The following is a 13,857-nucleotide window of genomic DNA, read 5'->3' as shown; positions in this document are numbered from 1 at the left end:
AACTGGACTCCACCTCTTCCCTACACCCTCACTCCAAACCTCTTTACAGTTAGCAAATTCCCTCATACCGTGTTTCCTCTCTGTATGTTGTTTCTATTCTCCGACCTACAGGGAAACTGACTGGTCCCTAAGGCTCTGTGTCCCATGAACTTTTCTCAGGCTTCTTACAGACTTTAGGGCAGGGGGTGCGGGTGAGGAATCACTGATCCTTCTTTTTCCTGCTTTCTTTTTCCTTTCCAGTCTACAAACACCCTGCCCCCTGGAAGCTGCCCCTCACATTTTTCACTTGTCTACCCTCAGATTTTGTCAGTGTTCTTAAGGCTTCAACACGAAAGTCGATCAGCCTTCTGCTGCCTTGGACTTTGTATGCCTTGACTTTTTTGTTTCTGGTGTATATGTTCTGCATTCCACCATCTGTTCCATTGGTTATACTTTGGAAATTCTCTTTAAAAAAGTAGACTTTTTCTGGTTTTTAGCTTTTGCATTGTTGGTTTTTTCTTCCAAGGCCTTCTCTAATGACTGCATAAAGTAGTAACTTTCCCCCCACTGATATTGCCATCTTAGCATCCTTTTTCCCTTTTATACTATTTAAAAGTATAATTTGTAGTTTTAGTTGTTTTTGTTGGCCTTCTCCACTAGACTAAGATCTTTTGGGGTATAGGAAGAATCACTTAAAAGTCATTATATTATTAAAAAGCATAATATCTTTATTTAAAAACAATATATAAGAATATTTTTAAGTATTTTATTTTTTATCTTATCCTTTTTAATATCTCTTATAACGTATATTAGATCGAAAATATGTATAATAAATAAAGGGGTAGTGAAAAACCATATGGTTGAAAATTTTAATAAGAATTTAAGCGTAGAAAATTTTAATTTTTATTCCACATTTTCCAGATTTCAAAGGTATGTATGCCTGACATGAGAAACATTTTTTAATACAAGTATCTTCTCAGCAGCTGTCCTGTAAGAACCTGGAACATATTCATTTGAAAAAATGATTCCAGATTTCAAATAGATCTCTAGTAAAAAAGTGAAGTACTTAGAGAAGCACATAAGTTAGAAGCAAAACATTCATTTTTAAACCAAGTAAGAAACCAGTTTTAAAATAATGTGTGTTTCAGGGTCCATTCCAGATGAGAGGCTCTATCGAATGTTTGTCAATAAAAAAGTAACAATGTTGAGACCAAAAGAAGATGAGAACTCTTGGTTTAACTTATTTGTGATTCATCAGAACAGGTAAAAGTATTTTTTGGGGAAAAATAAATTTTTTTTTTGAATTTTTGAGTCAAGTATTGAGGTTCCTCAATCTATTTTCAGGCTTCCATATTTCTATAAATGTTCCTTAGTCTTTGAAAGTTGTCAGTGCAGGACCATGCAAAACTTACATGTGCTTTGTGTGACTGCATTTTGAAATTGTTTCCAATAAATTCATATCTCTAAAGTATATTTATGACCTATGCATAAGATACAAGAATAACCATAAAATTGAATACTGAACAAAGAAGTAGAACATTACCAGTACATTACCTGTGTCTTTTCTTGACCCCATTTCTTTACACATACCCCAGAGGGGAGCACTATTTTTAATATGTGTATAATCAAATTGCTTTTCTTTATTGTTTAATCATGTACGTATCCATCATGAGTATTTTATTTAGTTTTGGTTTAACTAGAACTCTGTTGTATATTTTTCAGCTAGCTTATTATGTTCCTCATTACATTACTAAGATTCATCCATTTCGATGCTTAAAAGCATAATTAATTTTCACTGATACGTACAAACTTTTTCTTGTATTGGTGAATATTTTGTGTTATTTTCAGTGTCTTGCTTTTTTTAAACATTTTTGTTATGAATATCCTGGTGCATATGTGCAGGTGTTTTTCTAGAATATATTAGATATAGCTAGATCAGCTGTCTTTTGTTGGTATCTTGAAGAAGTTTGGTCTATTGGTTGGATGCAGGATTGATTCAAAGGAAGGTAGACTTGATGCAAGATGTATTATGTGATAACCACAGTTAAAGTGTAAAACGATGGTGATGAAAATGGTGTGGAAGGGACAAACCCAAGAAGTTACAAGGAAGAATCCAAAGGGCCTGATTATATGATTTATTACTTATTGAACAGATACTTATTGAATGCAGAATCGCTGGTACTTCAACCCACTAAACATTGAGTGAAAAGAAGGCTTTACAAGGCAGCCTTCTGTTGCCTTATGTATACTCTCAAACTGAGTTTTAAAGGAGGAGCAGACTCAGGTTTTTTTTTTTTTTTTTTTTTTTTTTTTTTAATTTATTTATTATAGTCACAGAGAGAGAGAGAGGCAGAGACACAGGCAGAGGGAGAAGCAGGCTCCATGCACCGGGAGCCCGACGTGGGACTCGATCCCGGGTCTCCAGGATCGCGCCCTGGGCCAAAGGCAGGCGCCAAACCGCTGCGCCATCCAAGGTTCCCCAGATTCAGGTTTTAATAAGTGCAGTCTCCTTATAACTTTGCACCACTGGAGTTTGTCCTTCTCTTGTTTAGGTCTTCCCAGTTCTGCTGCACTTTCTACTTTCCCAAAGTAGGAAAAAGTCAGAAGGAAAAACCCTAAGTGATTCCAAGAACTTAAATCAGAATGAGAGGTGGAATGGCAACATTGGGAATGGAAGCTGGTAGTATGATGTTGATAATGGCTAGTTGCTGGTGATGTTAAACATTGATCATTTGATTAAGGTGGTATATGCTAGATTTCTCCAGAGTCAAGGTCCCATTTTCCATTTTGTAATTACTATTTTGGGAAAATACTCTGAGACTAAATGAATGTACCGTTTCACCTTAAAATTTTGCCTGCTAATTTTAGCCTCCTTCGGTGGATCTTATTTCCAGCAATGAATACTATGGTGTTACAGTTACTATTTTTTTTTTTTTTTAAATTTTTATTTATTTATGATAGTTACAGAGAGAGAGAGAGGCAGAGACACAGGCAGAGGGAGAAGCAGGCTCCATGCACCGGGAGCCCGATGTGGGATTCGATCCTGGGTCTCCAGGATCGCGCCCTGGGCCAAAGGCAGGCGCCAAACCGCTGCGCCACCCAGGGATCCCTACAGTTACTATTTTTTATTTCCCTCATTCATTCTGCATTTATTAGTTGAAATTCTTCTGTAAGGAAGATTTGTCCCTTCTCTCATCTATTCATTTATGTTGTTATGGACTCAAGGATATTTTATCCTTTGAGTTATAATCCAGTACTGTCAATTTTTGTTTTTTGCTGTTTTTTTGCTGTTGCTCAAATTGTTCCAGTTTTGACCATTAAGAGTTCTTTCGTATTAGCTTCTGTGTCCTTTCAGCATGCCCTCTTCTTATTTATTTATTTTAAAGGTTTTATTTTTTTATTCATGAGATACACAGAGGGAGGCAGATACATAGGCAGAGGGAGAAGCAGGCTCTCTGCAGGGAGCCCAGTGTGGAGCTCGATCCGACTCTGGGATCGACTCCGGGATCACGACCTGAGCCAAAGGCAGATGCTCAACCACTTGAGCCACCCAGGCGTCCCCTTATTTATTTACTTTTGATCATGTCCTTCACTTTCTGGTACCACAAGATGCTCCAGGCTCATCTTGTTTTTTTCTGCCCTTGCCCTGGAATCAACCTTTTTCCAAGGAGTCCTGATTGCCTTTATTGGAGAACAGTATTTAGAAACCCAGATACACCCATTAGATGTGTTTAGTTGCCACCAGGACTCTTGTAGCCCTCACTGATAAGAGTTAAGGAAATAAGTGTATGTATCTGAAACCATGCATATTCATCTGTATTTGTTAAAAACACATGCAAGCATGAGTTTATACTTAATTCTAATCCAGCCCTACAGGGTTTATTTTTGTCTTTCCATTGTATTTGGGAGTTCTTTCTCTAAAAGTTAAAAACCTGGATTATAATATCTATAAGATATTTACTTAATATTTTTCAATCTTGGTTGACATACTAGGTAATTTCAAAATTGCTGACCTGTACCCTTGTGAGAAACAAATTTGCCAACTAATATATAGTGTTTATATAGTGATTTTGGTCGTTAGCCTTGCTGTATCAAGTCAGAACACCACCTCTAGAATTACTTAGGCCAGCTCCTTTTTCCTCTAGTCCCTTCAACGTGATTTTCCAGTTTTTTTGTAATATGGTTAGGCTCATTTGTAACCCTCTGTATTCTTACATACTTTTTTATTGCTCTCATGGACTTATAAAAAAATAGGGTTTGTCCCAGTGAATGACAGTTCATGAGCCTTTTTACATTTTATTTTATTTCCCATATGTATCTGTATATGGGCCAGTTTCTTTCCCTGGCTGAAGAACAAAGTAGACCCTGAAGCAGAAGAGCACCTTGTCATACAAAAATATTTCCAGAGGGATATTTTGATCAACTTGTGAGTCACAAATGAGGTTCAGCCTACCAGCATAATCTTCCCTCTTCCATGAAAGAGTTGGTGGTCTATGAAAGCACAATTGCATCCTGTAGTTTTCGAGTTATTCTGTGCTTCTTCAGTAACTGTGATAATGTCATAACCTAGATAGGTATTTTTTACATAAAAACATCCCTAGATCCACAAGCCTGCTGCTTCTCTGATTTCGCTTCCAGCTCTTCCCTGCATTCGTCCTGCTCAGCCACACTCCTCTCCTTGCCGTCCTTGAACTCACTGACTATATTCTCCCTTCAACACTTCTGCCATCTCTCTGCTCTAGGACTGCCGGACTCAGCCCTCTGCTAGGACTTTCTTCCCTTGCAGGCTTGATCCCTCCTGGCAGTTCTCCGCTCGTGTGTCACCTAGCAGAGCAGCCTGTCCTGGCCACCCTGAGCACAGTAGCATTCCCATTTCTGTATCACTTTTCCCTTGATTTTTCTTTATAGCACTTCCCACTACTTGACAGATTATATATGCATACGTGTGCACATATGTGTGCATAACGTAGAATTGCTTATTCCCCCACTGGACTTTATCCCCTAATGTGTCTTTGGTATCTAGAAGAGGCCTGGGACACCTGGCACATAGTAGACATGTGGTGAATATTTGTTGAATGAATGAATATTGATTTGCCTTAAGCGAATGCTAGGTTGAAGTATTTCAACACTTTTACTTAAATTCCCAGGGAGAAAGTGAATATCCGGGAAAACCTCCTTCTTGTCCTTTCTCATTTTGGGTTTTCGTGTATCTTTTAATGATAACAGCTGATCTAGGTATAAAACCAGAGTTTGCAAATCTTCATACAGTATTTTATGTAATATTGAAAAACTCATCTCTTATGTAAGACTGAAATTCTTACTCCCATTATTATCAGTAAACAAAACATGCTAAAAAATGACAGGACATCTTTAGAGATTTGTTTTTATTCTACAAAGTTTAGACTTAACTCACTTTCATTTTCTGACATATGTATATATGTATGTATATAATCAGACTGTATATATATTAGATATATATGAATCCAACTAATTTATATGTTTTTGCTATTGATAGAGCTCATGCTGCCGCTTCTCTGATTTTGCTTCTAGCTCTTCCCTGCATTCATTCTGCTCAGCCATACTGTTGATGGAGCTTATGCTTTTCTGATTTTCCCTCTGTAAAGCCTTTTGTGGTCTGTCTCTCAGTGTAGAATTGACCACTTTCTCTTCTGTGGCTCCTATCTGTCTGTGTCCTGCAAGTTTATAAACCGTTGGAGGATTATATCACTTTTTGAGGTATTATCTTTGCATCCCTCATCTCTTGAATAGTTTCTGGCACATGGAAGAGGTGTCATAAGGCTTTAAAGAATGGAAAAAGAAAGATCTGTATTGCTTTACTTAGTATGAAGTGTTTGTATACCTCTGGATATTTATATTTATTTTTAAAAATCTTGATACAGGAGTAAACATGGAAATACTAACTTCATTCCAGAACAATTTTTGGATGACTTCATTGATCTTGTTATCTGGGGCCATGAACATGAGTGTAAAATAGCTCCAACCAAAAATGAACAACAACTCTTTTATGTATCCCAACCTGGAAGTTCAGTGGTTACTTCTCTTTCCCCAGGAGAAGCTGTAAAGAAGTAAGTGTTATATTTTCCAAATCAGTTAAAATAAAAAAATTACGTACTATAATACTTTAATCATCCAACAGGTTCAAGATACTGATGGTTTTGTATTTGATAGATTACTTTATGAAGATTATTTGATGTAATCTTTAACTATTTTCCCAGATCTTAAGCCATCTTCAAAGGAGAGCATTCCAGTGGTGTTAATAATTTTGCTGCTTATATGGCATGTTGAGGGCCAACATTTTTACTGATTAAATTTCAAGTTAGAGTGCTATGGATGATGATTAATTTCACAGAAGTCCATTTATAAACAAATTCATCCAATGCCATCTAATTGAGATTTTTCTGGTTATAAATGCATTATAGCATATCTCTTTTCTTTTAATTCTTTAGGAGAATTATATGATAAAGTAATTGATGCTGATGAAGCCCAGTTTTTTTTTTAAGATTTTATTTATTCATGAGAGACAGAGAGGCAGAGAGAGAAGCAGGCTTCATGCAGGGAGCCTGACGTGGGACTTGAGCCCAGGTCTCCAGGATCAGGCGCTGGGCTGAAAGCGGCGCTAAACTGCTGAGCCACCTGGACTGCCCCAAGCTCAATTTTTTTTTTTTAATTTCATTCATTTATTCATGAGAGACACAGATAGAGAGAGAGGTAGAGACACAGGCAGAGGGAGAAGCAGGCTCCATGCAGGGTGCCTGATATGGGACTCTATCCCGGGTCTCCAGGACCATGACCTGGGCCAAAGGCAGTGCTAAACCGCTGAGCCTCCCAGGCTGCCCCCAATTTTTATAATGGATTTCACCTTTTGAATCCACTCAGATTTTAACTTTTGTGATGATAATAATAGATTTAGGCTATGGTAGTAGGATGTAGATTTGTATGTTATTTTTCAGAGTTGTGCTTATTCATTTCACAGATGTGTGTATATGTACCTACTCACAGGGAATATGTGTATGTGTAATAGTCTGTACTATACATACTACTGTCATAGCCCTGGTAACATTGATCATGCCTATAGTATGCCTGTCTTTGCTTACTGAAGTGTGTAGTTCAGACGGGGAGGAATGAGTCAATTTTATTCTGGGGCAGAAGAATGTTTAACATATTTTTTCAATTTGATGTGATACAACATCAAATTGTTAAACAAATTTTTAAGAGTATGATTTTGTAAAGAAATATTTTGTAGAAAGTTAGAAATATGATAGTCTTGGTGTGCACATTTCCAGAGAGAATTTACAGTGTGACTAGGCTTTCATTTCCCCCCTCATTTCAGACACGTCGGTTTGCTGCGTATCAAAGGAAGGAAAATGAATATGCAGAAAATCCCTCTTAACACAGTTCGGCAGTTTTTCATGGAGGATGTTGTTCTGGCTGACCATCCAGAGATTTTTAACCCAGATAATCCCAAAGTAACCCAGGCCATTCAGAGCTTCTGTTTGGAGAAGGTGATTCCTCTATATAAGAGCTGATGAGATCTGCTTTAGCTGAGAGATGATTGCCGATGAATTAAATACTTCCACAGAGTAGAAGTCTTTGTGTTTGTTACCGTCTCAGGAAGCCCACAAGGAAGCACTGTTGTTCCATGAATGAATTTAACTGTATCAAAGACCTTTTTTTTTTTTTTTTTAAGTCTTGGAGGTGGAAGAATGTTAAATGTAGAAGGAACTTTGTGTAATTAAGGCCCCCCTTCCATTCCTCCTCCTCAAAAACCTACAAGTCATCTTTTCTTTTTTTTGTGTTCTGATTTGATAATTTGTTCATTTTATTTATGAAAGCAGTCAGTGGCTTTGATTGGGGAATGGGAGGATACTATGGAGGATGAGGAAAGCCTTAGCATCTCTAATAATCTCCATTAAGCACCTCTTTCACCCTGAAAACTACCCCAAATGAATTCTGTAAATGTGTTTGCTGTGTGCCTTGTAGCTTCAGCATAAGTACCAGACCTCACCTTCCATGCGGATTTGCCACTCCTGAACCTCTGAGAAATTCTAGAGCTGTTGCAGAAGGTGTATGAATGCACTTAATAATATGTAAATTGACAGCTTAATAACAGTTGCTTACAATTATTGTAATTCTTACAGTTATCACTGTGATATTCATTGATTGCTTATATAGTCTGGGCATTGTTGACAGCATTTTGCATTTAATCCACTCAACAGTGCTGTAGGTAGGTAGGTAGATAGGTAGGTAGATAGAGTCTATCGTCTGCATTTTATAGAAAGAACACAGCCTTCCTGACAACATGTAACTCAGTTAACTGACAAGTTGAAGAGTATGCTGGTTTCAAGAGGATTAGATCCAAAAATTCACATTAAGACCGCGGTTTCTGACTGTTCCTGTTTAGCCTCTATGATACCTGTTCTCCAGCTTCCCTGGAGACGCTGAGTTCTGTTGGACCGAGATCATGTATATGTCCCCAGGAGGTGGAAAATGGATGGATTGGTCAGGCCTATGTCAGGTCTCTCAGCCTTGACACACTGACGTTTTAGGCTGGTTCATTCTTTGTTGTGGGAGGTCGCATTGTAGGATTTCAGCAATAATCTCTTTGACCTCTACCCGCTAGATGCCAGTAGTATCTTTCCCCTAAGTCATGACAGTATTTTTATTTTGAGATTAAAGAAATGCTTGAAAATGCTGAACGAGAACGTCTGGGAAATTCTCAACAGCCAGAGAAGCCTCTTATACGACTGCGAGTAAGTCTGATTTAGATAAATGAAACATTATGGGTTTTCAGAAGATAGTACTATATGGTTTACATAATTTTTTTCTTTAATTAGAGTGTATACAGTAATAAGAGCAATCACCATCTAGCACCAGAAATAATAAAGCTGTCAGGATTTGATTTAATCATAGTTTAATTCTGAGAAGTTTTGATTTTTTTCTAATGTTTTTCATTTTCTAAGTAGTCTGTTGTTCTATTTAAGAAGTTGGCCAAAATCTCTAAGTGCATCTTTTACCCTCTCTCTCCCCTCACTCCCTGTGGCCTCCCTGCAGTTCTCCACTCTTACCAACCTCACATCGGCGCAATGAAGCCTTGCAATGAGGTGCACCCTGATATCTGGGGTGGTGAGAAACCAGCATTCTTCATTCCACTCATCCTCCTCTGCTTGTTCTTTTCTTTGTTTTCCAACACATCCTCCTAACCTACTATATACAATGTATTTATTTTGGTTATTGTGTGTTTCAACTACAAAACTGTAAGCTCCATGAAAGCATGGAACCTTGTGAATTTTGTTAACTAATGTATCCAAAGATCTCAGAACAGATCTGGCATATAGCAAGTCTTGATAAATGTGTTGAAATAATGATGTGTTTGAGAATATTAAAAAACACAATTGAAGTGCTTCCTATACCTGTCAAACCACTTGTTTCCATCATCATATAAAAAAAGTAACAGACCTCTTTCAAACCCCTCAAAATACATAGTCCTTACTGCTCATTTAACATTCTGTCCCTCAGTCCACTATAATCAAGGCTCTGACCCCACCATCTCAGGTGGAAAAGATGACCCTCACTTTTCAAAGCCAATAGCTTGTTTTCATCTGACTGAATCACTCTTTGATACTTGTTTTCTTCCAAGCTGTGTTTGACCCATCCTCTCTTTTAGCCCTCTTTTTCAGGCTAGGCTTGTGACTTTAAGAACCACCTATAGAGTGATGATCCCCACATCTTTATCTCTGGCTTAGACTTTGTTGAGGTCCGAGAGCCTCTTGGTACTTAAGGAATAATCAAAACAGCAGCACTGACATCACTTGGGAACTTTTTTTTTTTTTTTTAAACAATTAGTGTTTTTATTTTTATTTATGTATTTACTTTTAGAGGAGAGGGAGAGAAGGAGAAGCAGAGGGCAGAGGGAAAAGGAGAATCCCAAGCAGGCTCCATGCCCAGTGGAGAGCCCAATCAGGGCTCAATCTCACAACCCTGAGATCATGACCTGAGCCACAATCACAAGTCAGAAGCTTAACCAACTGAGCCACCCAGGTGCCCCTCACCTGGGAAATTTTTTAAAATGCAGAATCTCAGGCCCTACCTCAGACCCACAGAATTGTATTCAATAGGATCCTGAAGAGATTTGTATGCACATTAAAATTTGAGAAACACTGGGATATACTGTGAGTAGATAAAAAGTAGATTCTAGAGCCCAAATGCCCGGGTTTGATTCTGGCTCTGCCCACTACTGGCTGCATGAACTTGAGTAGCCGGATCTTGGGTCCCTTGGTTTGTACCTCATAGATTTACAAGATCAAAATGAATTAAATACTACTTGTTGTGCTGTAAGTAGTCTGGCCCTATCTATCCCATTGTCACTGCTGAGGTTGAGCTCTGATTTTCTCTTATCTAGCCTGTAAATGCATCTTCCTTACTGCCTCTGCTTTTAGTTTCTCACTGCCCCCCACAGCCCATTCCCACTAATGCCAAAACACAATCTTGTATGTCTTTCTTGCTGAAAATGACTTAAGGATCCCCTAGTGCTAATAGGAACAAGTCTAAACTCTTGCATAGCATTCGAGTGTTTACATGACCTAGTCAAAACTGAAACTGACTTCCTTGGCCTCTGCTTCCTTTTTCTGCCAGAACCTTCTAAGTTCCAGCTATGTTAGACTAAAAGTTACTATTCCCTGGGTCCAGTGGAGTTTATTTTACTCTTCCATACGTTTGCCCATGCTGATTCTGCTGTGTGGAATGTGCTTCTCTTCTATAGCATCTCCTTCAAGAGTCTTTCATGACCCTCCCCTTTGGAATCAGCACTTCTACCTTTGTGCCCTCCATTTGCTGTGTATGTACTTCTTAAGCACCATTCTCATTCTGCTTGTACTTATATTTACACGTTTTTCCTCCCAGTCAGCTTGTGAATTTCTTGACAACCAAAATTATACTTTGTTATGGCTGTATCCCTGGCCCTTAGCAGAATGCCTAGGACATTGTAGACTCTTTAGTGAAGTTTGCTTAGTGAACAAGTTTTGTGACTCTTAGCAGCAGAAAATCACAAATCAAGCTAAGCTTGAGTATCATTGATAAAATGTCTGAAGAGTTTTGGGGAGACCCAGTAGCTTGAGCATTTAGCATTTCTGTTTTATAAAGTGATCGCTATAGAGATGTCATACATAGTTGCTTTGGGAGAACCACATAGTTCCCTTTATCTGGGTAGAGAGCCCATGTTTCTCATCTATGTTTGCCTGATAACGTTAGAACTAAGCAAAGTTGAATAGAAAATTGTCATTCTTTTTTTCCTAAACAGTGAATTATTAAATCATTCATGAATCAAAAGAACAGATATTTTCATTAGTAATTGTCCAAAAGTACATTGTATCAACTAGGGGATCCTCATCAATTTTATGATTCAGTAAACAAATAACTTTGACATTTGTTCTGCTTCCTGGGGGACACAGTGATTATAAAACAGGAGATCTTGAATTTATGGGGCTCATGTGGAATGGAGGTGTGAGGAGAGACATAAATAGGTAACCAGTAAATGAACAAGATGCCAGCTAGTGGTCAGTATGATAAATACTGTAAATTGGGTACAGGCTAGGGAATAGTTTGGATAGGCCAGTGATGTGCAGTACAATGCTGGTTCCCAGAGCCTGTTTTTAGAACAGCTAGTTTAGGGAAATGATATCTCTTGGGGGGAAAATGTAGTATGCATTTCTCTTTGTATGTAGGCATTTCTTATACAGTCTTTGTATGACTGTAAATTTCTTAACTTAGAGCCTGCCTTGATGAGAGGGACTGTGACTTCTAAATAGAGTCTGTGTTTTAAAGGTAATCATTTCTCAAAGGTGACATATTGGATTCTTTTCCTGCATGGATTTTCCCAGCATTTCTTTCTTAGTTTGAAAGTATATCCCTAAAATGATAGACCCATTAACTAATGCATCTAGGGCAGGCATTTTGTTTTAGTGGAGAATTTTCTTTCTTTTAAAAGTTTAAATATTTATGTTTAGCAATTTCACCTCCTTTCCAGATGGTACTCTCCTGGTGCCTAGGCTCTTACTATCATAGGGAGATGTACTCATTCAGACCTTGTGGTAATTCTTGTTGTATCTTGGGTCCATTAAGCAAAGTGTCTTGTGTAAGCTCATAAACCTTTGAAGCTTTATTTTCTCAGTAGAATAAAACGTATAACACCATCATGATCTTAAACATATATTGTAGAACATTAATTTATTTAATTTAAAAGTATTGAGCATAAACATAAATAACGAAAATTGGTAAACTGTTGTTTCTAGACCTTCATAGCTTATTTTGTATTTCCAGGTGGACTATAGTGGAGGTTTTGAGCCTTTCAGTGTTCTTCGCTTTAGCCAGAAATTTGTGGATCGGGTAGCTAATCCAAAAGATGTTATCCATTTTTTCAGGCATAGAGAACAAAAGGAGAAGACGGGTAAGCTAATTATTTTCACGAATTAAAAAAATGCTTTGTACAGGGTTTATAAAAAAATCAGTCTTCAGTAAAAGAAGTAGCAAATAATGAAAATATTTTTATATGATTATTTCTAATATCTTAGACTGGCAGTGGAATAATTAAATCTCATCTTCTAAAAATTAGTAATCATTTTTAAACCTGTGGATATCAATAAATAAAGGGGATACTTTCTCTGCAGATGCAGTTTTTTAAAACAGTGCTGCTTAGTAACAGTGCACACAGACTTAAGAGATTTATTGCTCCAGATATATATTATTGACTATACATTATTAATGTTCAGAGAATATACTTGAATTTTGCATCAGGTATTTCAACTTTCAGGTATACATGGTTTAGAAAGACTCCAGTCTTTTAGAGTAAGAGGTGTCTCATAGTTTGATGTTTCTGATGATCAGATAATTAATTTCTAATTAAATTTCATAAAAAACTAATTGCCCATATTTTAATGCCTTTATAAAAATAGGTCATCCAGCTGAAATAGTGCTTCTTCCTAAGAAATATTGATCATGTGAAATATAGTCTCTTTAAAGCTTTTGAGTCAGAATTTATAGACAAAAATATGGCCCTTATTTATAGGTAAAGCTATTTAGGTTTTTATTAACGGAGATTTAGTGAGCTTCAATTTTCAATGTCAGATTGTGACCAAATTCTGTATGTTGTTATTCGTTCAGATATATAAATGGAACTCATAAAATACTGTTTTAGGAAAACATCCTTATCAGATAATTATTTTTTTATCCTGTGAATTTTAACTAGTTACTTATTGATAGTGGTTTACTTTAATTATCTATCCTTATCAATCCCTTGAGATTTTATGGGTGAAGAATTCATAATAATACATAAAATAAAACTAGTACATTGTTACTTGAGTTTCATCCATAGTTTTATTCTAATGATTCCTTTTTGGTCTAAACATAAATTGCTAAGTGGAAATAATAGCCTTTTTGTGTATTTTATTGAAAACTTTTTTTTTTTTTTTTGGCCAGTTCTGCTCCTTAACAGTGTGACACTCTATAAATAACATAAGCTCTCTGATGTTTGATTTCCTTGTCTGTGAAATCAGAATAATGACTGAGCCTGCCTCATAGAATCATAGTGAGGATTAGATGATATGATGTGTGTGAATAGTCTAAATATAGTATCCAGCATAGTAAAATGTAGTGATTATATTTATGAAGCTGTATTAATTTTACTGTCTTAAAATTTAGAAAAGATTTCCTTTCACTTACCTTCAACACTTTGCAAGAGGCACACTAAACTTTGTTCCTCTCTAGCCTCCAGGCTGTGGTACTTATTTTTCTTTTTCCAGTTTTATTTAATGAATCTGGTTACTTAGTGAATCTTATTCATTCTCCAAGTCTTGGTTCAGATGA

The 13,857-nt window shown here is 36.9% G+C and overlaps 1 protein-coding gene across 4 annotated transcripts in view; it reads left to right on the top strand.

Moving 5' to 3' along the window:
• The window catches only part of MRE11 (MRE11 homolog, double strand break repair nuclease), a 73,269-nt gene that overhangs the window by 15,790 nt on the left and 43,622 nt on the right, over positions 1-13,857 (top strand). For all 4 annotated transcript variants that reach the window (XM_072795056.1, XM_072795055.1, XM_072795054.1 and 1 more), the window contains 5 exons: positions 1,128-1,242; positions 5,880-6,065; positions 7,331-7,502; positions 8,670-8,750; positions 12,316-12,442. In XM_072795056.1, the coding sequence (XP_072651157.1) occupies positions 1,128-1,242; positions 5,880-6,065; positions 7,331-7,502; positions 8,670-8,750; positions 12,316-12,442 (681 nt within the window). The remainder of the gene's footprint in view (positions 1-1,127; positions 1,243-5,879; positions 6,066-7,330; positions 7,503-8,669; positions 8,751-12,315; positions 12,443-13,857) is intronic.

This window comes from Canis lupus, chromosome 23, assembly GCF_048164855.1.
Source record: "Canis lupus baileyi chromosome 23, mCanLup2.hap1, whole genome shotgun sequence".
NCBI lineage: Eukaryota > Metazoa > Chordata > Mammalia > Carnivora > Canidae > Canis > Canis lupus.
Note: the sequence above shows the minus strand (reverse complement) of the source record. Positions and strands in the feature narration are given on the sequence as shown.